At 41.7% G+C, this 9,726-nt stretch overlaps 1 protein-coding gene across 1 annotated transcript in view; it reads left to right on the top strand.

Moving 5' to 3' along the window:
- LOC121277930 (glutamate receptor ionotropic, kainate 2-like) overlaps positions 1 to 9,726 on the top strand; it is a 538,995-nt gene that overhangs the window by 462,089 nt on the left and 67,180 nt on the right. Inside the window, exon 13 of the mRNA XM_041187800.1 lies at positions 2,162 to 2,379. Within this exon, the coding sequence (XP_041043734.1) occupies positions 2,162 to 2,379 (218 nt within the window). The remainder of the gene's footprint in view (positions 1 to 2,161; positions 2,380 to 9,726) is intronic.

The following is a 9,726-nucleotide window of genomic DNA, read 5'->3' as shown; positions in this document are numbered from 1 at the left end:
TACTACCACCAGGGTGCTGATTAGCACTAAATTACCAATTTCATTCTGTGCCACAAGGGTAGCTGGCACAGAAAGTAGAAATGCTACACCATTATGAAAACTGAATTTAGGCATATTGATGGGACAGAGCACAGGAGGCTTTTCACCAATTGTGCTCGATTGGTTGATAATTGGAAAACAAGTTCCATTTTCTCGCTTAAAAACATTTTTTTTAAATTTTGGTTCTTTGAAGAGATTGTATTGCTCAGATGCTAGCAATCACATCTCCTTTGAGAAAAGGTAAGAAAATATTTAGATCTGGATTTTCATTCCCAGGATAGGTGCGCAAAGTCGGGACATTTCCCAGCTCTGCGGTCCCGACCCTGGAGAAAGAGGCCCAGAAGTTGAGATTTTCACGCTGGGGGGTTGGGATGGGGCTGGATCAGAAGTCGAGTCCAACACCCATGGAATGAGTGCTGGGTATGGAGGCAGGCTGACCAGAAGGCCTGCATCTGTGCACCAGCTCTTTGTTGAAGCTATATAGAAATGAACAAAACATATCCCTAGTCCTCACCCCTCCCATTCCCTTCACCCCCCTACACACACCATGCCACCTCATCCATGCCACCTCATCCCGCCCTCCCACCAGTTATGGCCCATCAAAGCCTCTACGCCCTTCTACCCATTGCTATTGCCCCTCATACCCCCAATACCACCCTATTCCCCTCTACTAACCCCCAATGACCCCACATAACCCAATTCCACCCTAAGCCCTACTCCCTTTGGCCACTCATATCCCCTATGCTACTCTATGTCCCTCTACCTATCCCCTATGGCCCCTCATTACTCCAATGCCAACACATGCCTCCCACATGTCTCCATGACCTTTTATAGCTCCTATGCCAATTTAGTGCCAACTCATGCCAAATCTTGCACCCCATCCACCATCCTTTGCCCTTAACCTCTCCATGCCAACTCATCTTGTATGCACCATGGGCATAACTCCGGAGAAATGCTGCCATAAAATAAAATAATCTGTCAATTGATGACATCACTATAAAAAGAACAATCATATTTTAAATAAACTTTTAATACATTGAAATTCCTCCAACTGATCTCTTATAAAAACAAACATTTCACTTACGTATGCAATCTCTCGCAAAAACAAAGATTTCTATTCCATAACTACTTGGAACTTCTATTGAACTTCTCACTTAACAGACACCCTACCCTGATAATATTAGGTGCTAAAATCAGTCATGCAGCACAAATCCTATTATGATAGCCCTCAGGATCATGTCAACAGAGTGAAACTTCAAGCATTTTTAAAAAATTCCACATTTTTAAATTGAAATCCCAGCAGAGTTAAATCACTTGTCAGCTTTGACAGTTCCACTGAACTTTGACAGTTTCAACGAATTTTGACAGCTCCTTGAGAACTTGACAGTTCCTTGACAGCTAGGACAATTACAATGAGTTTATGCACTTTTTACACACAATCATGCCTACCTCTAACAATCACAAAGGGCACCTGACCTCTCCCAAAGGGCGCCTTACCTTTCCCAAAAGTGTCCCAGGACTATATCCAAAAGGGTACCTTACCTCTTCATAAGGGTACCCTGGCTACCCAAACAAATCCACAAGGCTCAGACCTGCTCTTGCCAGGTCTAATCTGCACACTTCTGGTTTCAGACACCTACCTCACCAAAAACACATATGAGTGGAAGCAGCTGCTAATTTATATGGGCAGCTGCCTCCGTGTACCATGGATGTGTTATTTAGAACCCATCCCCATTCCCTCACGCAAAAATGGCGGAGTCCGGGTTCAGGGGCGGGATTTCCGGATTCACGCCTCTGCCAGAATTTTCAGACAGACAGAGAGCCTTTCCATCTGCATGAAAATTCAGGTCCTAGACTTAAAAATATACCACCAAATAAGAAATGGAGCCTCAACTCTGATTATCATGTCACAATTTTCAGTGCTTGGGAACTTGGGAACCATATAATTGAACCCCTGACTATATTATATAGAAGCAAGCGCCACCTGTTCTGAAAGCTCAGTGATTCTTACTAAGCACTCTGTGTACTTTCATCTGGTGATTCTGACCACAACCTGCCTGTTGTGCTACCCAGTGCTCTTTAATGCCATCACTTTTGTTTCCTCTCCCACCACTCTTGTCAGGTTCCGAACTAATGCCCAAGGCCCTTTCTACCAGGATTGTGGGAGGCATTTGGTGGTTCTTCACGCTGATCATCATTTCATCGTATACCGCTAACCTGGCTGCTTTTCTGACAGTGGAACGCATGGAATCCCCCATAGATTCAGCTGACGACTTGGCAAAACAAACCAAGATAGAGTACGGTGCTGTTGGAGATGGAGCCACTGTAACTTTCTTTAAGGTAAGTTTTTCTTCTTGTGTGCATCATTGCTTAATTGGTATTTGTTGATTATCACAAAGGAAATGGCAAGCCAAGTTAGGGTATGATGTCTCCATGATGTGCTTATTAAAATCTGAATGATATCAGATAAGTAAAACTGATAAATAATACTCAGTACACATTGGTTAATGAATCACAATCGCAATGCAACAGTGGGACCAAAGATTTAATATTTTGATGTGTTCAGGCATAATTTTGTGACAATTAGTTTCAAGGTTGCTTCTGAATTACATGGTGGTTTGTTCTTTGTATCCTTAAATCAAAAAAGAAAGATAAATTAGGAGCACTTTCCGATGTATGGATATTATTTTGGAATGATTATTTAAAAATTTCATTTATGCACATTCATGAAATTGAGAGTGGCTGTTGCGCTGTGAATGTACAGTCAAATTGGCTGTACTTAAAGGTGGTGTGAATCATAGATAGGGCTACACCACTCTAATGCTAATTCTGTGACCCTTCCTCCATTCACACGTGGCTCCCTGCCAGGAAAGCAAAAGTGAGGATCTGCTGAATAAGAAAATCTGCCAGAAGTATGCCATCTGTTTTTTTAGTTGCCCGCCTCTGAAAATAGAACACATTGACATTTTTCTATCAAATTTTAGATAGTGAATTGGGAAATTTTGGGGTAGGACCTTCCTTTCATGCAGTTTTGGATGGTTAGCTGGCAGACATCCCATCTAGGTGCAATACTGCGCCAGCGGGAGGCTGGGTCCATTTTATATGACTGATCCTCAGAGGTTGTTGAGCTGTGGGTTGTAAATGAGTCATCTGAGACAGCCTACAGGTTACAGGATCAGCACAATATTGAGCAGCCTGGCTGACCTCCAGGTCTGAAAAAGGTACAGGAAGGGCCTGGTATCAACTGGGGATAGGGGTAGATGTGTGATAGCAACTCAAATTTTTTTTTTTGTAGACCCGTGAGAAGCATTCTTGCTCCTTTCCTGACTGAAATTATTTCACAATTACATTTCTGAACATGTGATTTCCTACTTTGGTAGAAAAGAACTGCGTACACTTCCTGATAATGTCCTAAAGTGTTTCATTGGCAATGAATTATTTTTGAAGTTTGGTTACTGTTGTTATATAAGTAAATTGGTTTTATATTATGTGGCAGCCATGTTTTAATGCCTCCTTTAGGATTAAAGCAAACTAAAGAAATTGTACCAGGGTTAAAGTGGTGAAGTACACTTGATATCCAGTAGAATAGCTTTGAGAAGGAACAACTTACCAAGTTGATATTTTGTTTCAGAGTCATTGTGGTTTAATTATGATAAAGCCCATTGTGCCTGAAATGGAACATTATGGGTTCAGTTGGTCACTCTTTTACAGCATGGTTTCAAAATACTGCTGTTCAAATTTGAATAATAAAGGCTATAATAAATTATAATATCTTTTAATTAATTCTCAGGATGTGGGCATCACATAACAATGTCCATTAATGCTCCATGAAGATGTTGGTGGGCCTTCTTTTTGAACAAGTGCAGTGTAGCATTTTAATACGACCAAGTGGCTTGTTAGACCACTTCAGAGGACAGTCAACCATGTTAGAGTTAGAATGAAGTTAGGTGTATGCCAGACCTGATAAGGATGTTAGGCTTCCTTTCCTCAAGGACATTAGTGAACAAGTTAGGTTGCTATGACAATTTCAACCTTTGAGATTACTTTCACTGACACCAGTTTCCTATTTGCTTGAGTTTTTAAACTGAATTCAAACTCTCAACCGATCATGGCATTATTTGAACTCTCTAGATTACTAGTCAAATAATCTAGTCACTACATGAATGCACATTAAGAGCACAGACCTTTGACTCAGAACCAACATTTTCACCACAACTGGATTTAATAATTAGGAAAGAAATATTGTGCAATTCTATCCTGTAATCATTCAGAAGAAGCAAAACCTGGACAAACATAAGAGTGAGTTACTAATATAACAAACAGCTTGCATTTATATACTGACTACAATGACTTCAGGGCACTCTAAAACCAATGAAGTATAACTGAATAGTTGGTACTGGTAGAATGCAATTGATAGTGGCACAGTAATTATAAACTGGCTCATAGTCTAGAGGCCATCTCTGTTAATCCAGTGAGTTCCATCCCATTATTGCTGTTTGAGAATTTTAATTTCAAAAACAAAATAAAAAGATGGTAATCCTAAAAATGTGATTTTAAAGGTTCTGAATGCATGAGGGGATGAACAATGAATGATTATTGATCTTGCTAGTGATCATGAGAAGGGATAATAATGATACAAATACAACAACAAACATCAAGCAGCAATGAGATAAGTGACCAGTTGTTCTGTTTTGAAGGGTAAGTGTTGGCCAGAAAAACTCATCCCCTTTTTTATCTGGAATAGTGCTCTGGGATATTTTCTTTCCACCTCAGTGAGGAATTAGGACATCAGGTTAACACTTGAATTGAAAGTCAACTTCTCGAGCGGTGCAGCACTGAAGTATCAACCTATTCACATACATAAGTCATTGGACGAGTACTCGAACCTTCTAAGTCACAGCAAGAGGTCTACTACTAAGCCAAAGCTGACACCACTCTGATGAACTGATGAATTTTTGGGTTTTGGGTGCCCAATTGTAAAAAATACACCATATAGAATCTCCTGAATTACGACAAAAATGGGAACACTGTTTCCTTTGGCTGGGAAATCAGTGCTGAGGACTGTGACCTGTAACTAGGTCAGGCCTCAATAGGACTTCCCTCCTCATTGTGGTTGGGAATTTAAAAAAATCACAGCTGGGACTGGCGTTCAAGCTGAGGTAAACAATGGACATTAAAGAAATCAAATTAAATTTAAAATAAAATACATTTAAAAATTGTTACAAAGAAAAAGGGGCAGAAAGTTATTAATTCAAAAGGTTGTTGAAATTGAAACATTGAATACTTTGCTACGAGCCATAGCTGAAGCTCAGAACATTGCATCTTTGAAGGCAAAATTGGACAAATACATAAATACTTTAAGCAGCAAGCAGTGTAAGATACTGGTCAAAAGAGAGAGAGAGAGAGCAGGGCAGTGTTATTAGTGTTTGGATTAAGAACATAGGAACAAGGGAAAGCCATTCAACTCCTCAAGCCTACTCTACCATTCTATTAGATCATGAATGATATTTCCCTCAACTTAATTCACCTGCCTTTGTTCCATAACCCCCAATACCCTTACTTAATAACATCCTACAGTTCTTTCAGCCCATAAAATTTCAGTTTATCCAGTATTCACAACCCACAACTGAAACTATTTCCAGATTGAGTCACTTTCTCTTTACAGCTGGGGAACACTCTCATTCATATCCTTTCTTTGGTAAGTATTGTGCTGTTTGTGAGCAGGGACTTCTATTGGCCTTCAGCAAGGGGATCCAAGCTGCTTATACATTCTGAGGCCAACTTTGTGGGAATGAATCAGGGTATTTGCTCTCCAGCCCAGCTACATAATCAAACTGTTCTGAGATGTGTCCTTCTGTCTTGGGCTCCAGGCATGGGATTTGGTTAGTAGACAGACTGTAGACATACTCTGGTACCTGCTTAACACTAGAGCAGGTTAGTACTACACCTAATCAGATTACAGAGTAGGCAGACATGTTGCTCCTGGGCATGACTCCAACCTTCCTCTCTCTCTCTTTTCAGAGTCTAACACCTGACTCACTGATGTCAGTGGTACATCATCATCTACGTCATACATTAACATAACCCATCTTTTAACCCTTTATACTATACCTCCCCCTAAGTATACTATCCTATTGTTTAACAACAACATGAAACAGTAACTTTAACTATTTACATTGCATTTCTGTAACTCCGTTTTTACAACTACAGATTCTACCCAACTCCAACTCCTGCTATTCCCCTCCCCAAGTCACAGTCCTGAGAGATTCAACCTCCCACCATATTTCTGGCCTTAAGGAAGACGTCTTGGAGACATGAGGGCTTACTTCTGCATGTGGTAGGATATCATCATCTGCAGAATGTGACAGCACTTTAGCAGCCGTGCTATCAGCATTGCTGGGTAGTAGAGTTTAGGTTTAAGGTTGACTGGACTGCCAGGACAATGAAGGCCTTTCAAAAAAGACTGTTCCAAAAGAGAAGACTGAAGAACATCAACCTTTAGACCCTCTGGGACAAGAAGAGAAGAACTCAGGATTCTCTGAGGAACTTGTTGCTCCCTCGAAGCACACAGTGAAAAAGCTTCAGAAGAGAAATGATCATCAACTCCATAGAAGACTGTCACAGCTGTCTCACCCACTGCTGTATCTGTGACTGAAAAGGCAAAGAAGATCTGAGATTTCAATGAACTTAGATGGTGAAGAAAAAAGTGACCAAATTCCTGTAAAACTGTCAGGAAAAGAAGAGGTGATTTCCCAATGATATTTTGGGAGGGCTGTTTACTTCCTGTAGGCAGTGATAAGACAGCCACTCTCTTTGTGTGACATTGCTCTCCCATGAGCAATGGGAAGAATTGCTGAGGATGTGGAGATAAGATACCTCATCTTCAGTAATGAGATGAATTTCTTGTAGACAGTTCACACTGGGACAAGATTGCTGTATGTGATTCTAAAGTTTCAGAAATGCTAAAGTTTCTGCTGTAGCTTCTGTGCTGACCTCCAGCTCCTGAGGGAAGAAGACCTTTAGCTGGGACTGAAGTATGGGTTGTAGTTGACTTTCATCCTGGAAGGTACCAGCTCTTTAGCAGTGTGATCCTCTATGGATTCTGACCTGGACTCAGGCAAGGCATCCTCTCTGGAAGATTCTTCATGGACAACAGGAGATAGTGTAGGCAATATATTCGTAGTGTCAGTAGAACAAAGAGCTGAATGCTGCTCAGCCACTAAAAACACAGCTGACTCCTCTAAAAAGACAACAGAGACTTCACATGATACACCTATCAACTGGAAAGACAAATCATCCTGTTGGATTTCAACCTCCAGGTGATCACTCAGTACTGACAGGGATTCTTCCTCATCACTTTCTAGGAAGAGCCAATTCAGTTCCAGCCGGTCTTCATGGGGGATGGTCACTGTCTGCTGCAGTGCCTTCTGTATCCTCCACCTCTGGCCTTACTTCGCGATTAACTGAGAGATTCATAACTTCAATCTCTGCCCAGCGTCTAGTGGATGGTGTCTCTGTGGAAGAAAGGAACTTGATGCTGATTGTGTAAATTTCCTCAGCTTCTGAAGACTGAAGTTCCACCGCTTCTATATAAAAGATCAAAGATTGTTACATGAAAGTCAGTGAGTCATTCAAATGATGAGCATCATCTGTTTTTTTCTAGGATTTCTAGAAATATGCCAACTTCGCTACTCAATAAGGATGTCCATTGATTGTGAAGAACATTGAGAGAATCAACGATCTGCTGCTCCTTGTAGCTAAGAGGAGCAATAATCCTGCCTTTGATTCTATGCTGCCTGGGCCTTAAAATTTGATGTCTGATGGATAAAGGGCCAAGCTTTGTCATCTGCTAATATGTTAACAACAGTTCCAGTATCAAATTTTTAAAAAGTATCGAAGCCATTTACTTGGACTGTAACTGACCAATAGTTTGGACCAAGACTATCATTTCCCCCTAAAAACTGTGAAATTTTGTCTTTTTCTTGGCTTTCCAATTCCTGGATGGAATGTTTTTATAAATACTTTCTGGTCTTCGACATCGATTAAAATTGTTGGATTTGCAGGAACATCCAGTTTTGCCAGACTGGAAGCATTCCACACACCTGCTAGGCAGTCCTGGCGCCTATGCTGTTTTTTTTCCTTTGCACCCTTTTGTCCGGTTTGACGGGCTTTTTTGTGGGTGAAGCGGCTGCCTCTTTGGCAGGGTTCATGTGGGCAGGGCTGCTGCCCCTGGGCCTACCCAGTCAACAGAGACATGTGAAGCCTCGGAGTCATGGCGAATTATAGGCCGATTCAGCGCTCAGAGTTTGGCCTGTGTCACGTACTGAACAACCTGCTCGATAACAGAGTTCTGTGTCACGATAAAATGTGCAGTAAAAGCTTTGAGTACAGTCTCAAAGTCCACAGTGGACTCCTGAACACCTTGTCTTAGGATAACGTTGTCTGCTACTGAACCTACTGCATAAAGACCGGAACTGTCTTGATACTTTTGCTTCTTTTCGTGAAGGCCTGATGCTGTTCGATGCCGGAGAAAATGATGTTTCCATCGCTTCAACTGCTGGCCACTCTGTGGGCCCTCAAGGCAGTCAAATGGGCAGGGCAAGGGGAGGTACGGCCAATGTTACCTCCCTCCAGTGTGCCTCCTTCTTCCACCAGTTTTTTACGAGCTGTTATCAAAGTTTTCTGTACTGTGGTTCCTTCAATAACACCAATGTGTTTTTTTACATTGATGTCTCCATTGCTGCCACCATGTTCTGAAATGTGTCCTTCTCTCTAGGAGTCTAAGCATGGGACCTGGTTAGTAGATAGGCTGTAGGCATACTCTGCTTTCTGCTTAACACTTGTTTCTTTGGACTACATCTAAACAGGTTATAAAGTAGGCATGTAGCTCCTAGGCATGATTCCAACCTCTCTCTTGAGAGTCTAACACATGACCGATTGATGTCAGTGGTACATCCTCATCTATGTCATACATTAGCATAACCCAGCTATTAATCCTTCATATGGCACAAACCTAGTCCAGGTGGTCGCTCAGTCCTGCAATCCCAATTTTCAAACAGAAACATTCATGCTTCGATCAATGCCATTGGGCAGCTAATTACTTACTGAAGGAATTAAGAAACTGTACACTTCTGATTGTTTATCCTGATGGATACATTTTGTCATCAAGGCAGCAAAGAAATGTCAACTCGCTGGGCTTTTGACTGGTGAACTGGCATAACAAGGATGCACTCATCTCATGTATTAATCAAATTACACACAGTGGCCTTAATTTTACCTTTGGCGGGCACGAGTGATCGGCAGGCCCGGGAGCGGTCGGGAAACGGGCCTCTGACTGTGATTTCACACTGGCTGGCCGTGTTGAAAAGCTCAGCGCTGCTGAGTTGGGGGTGGGAAGAGGGCGAGTGAGCACTAAGGGCAGTGAGCTGCCTCAGGGAGCTGCAGACCTGAGAATGCTCAAATAAAGGTTTAAAAAGCTGCAAAAGAAAAAAAGCTGCATGCATCACAATCAATCACCCGAAAATATAGCTGATAAAAATGCTGTCCGCAGATATTTTTTTTAAAATTTCATAACGGAAATTTCATCCCGCTCTTGGATGGGGTTTGATGAAAAATGTAAAGGCCGCCTGGCCAATTCGCCTGTCTGCCAACTGTAAGGCTGGATGGGCCAAGAAAAGTCGGAGACCA

The sequence above is a fragment of the Carcharodon carcharias genome, chromosome 5, assembly GCF_017639515.1.
Source record: "Carcharodon carcharias isolate sCarCar2 chromosome 5, sCarCar2.pri, whole genome shotgun sequence".
NCBI classification, from domain to species: domain Eukaryota; kingdom Metazoa; phylum Chordata; class Chondrichthyes; order Lamniformes; family Lamnidae; genus Carcharodon; species Carcharodon carcharias.
This window is presented reverse-complemented; position numbering and strand designations above follow the sequence as displayed.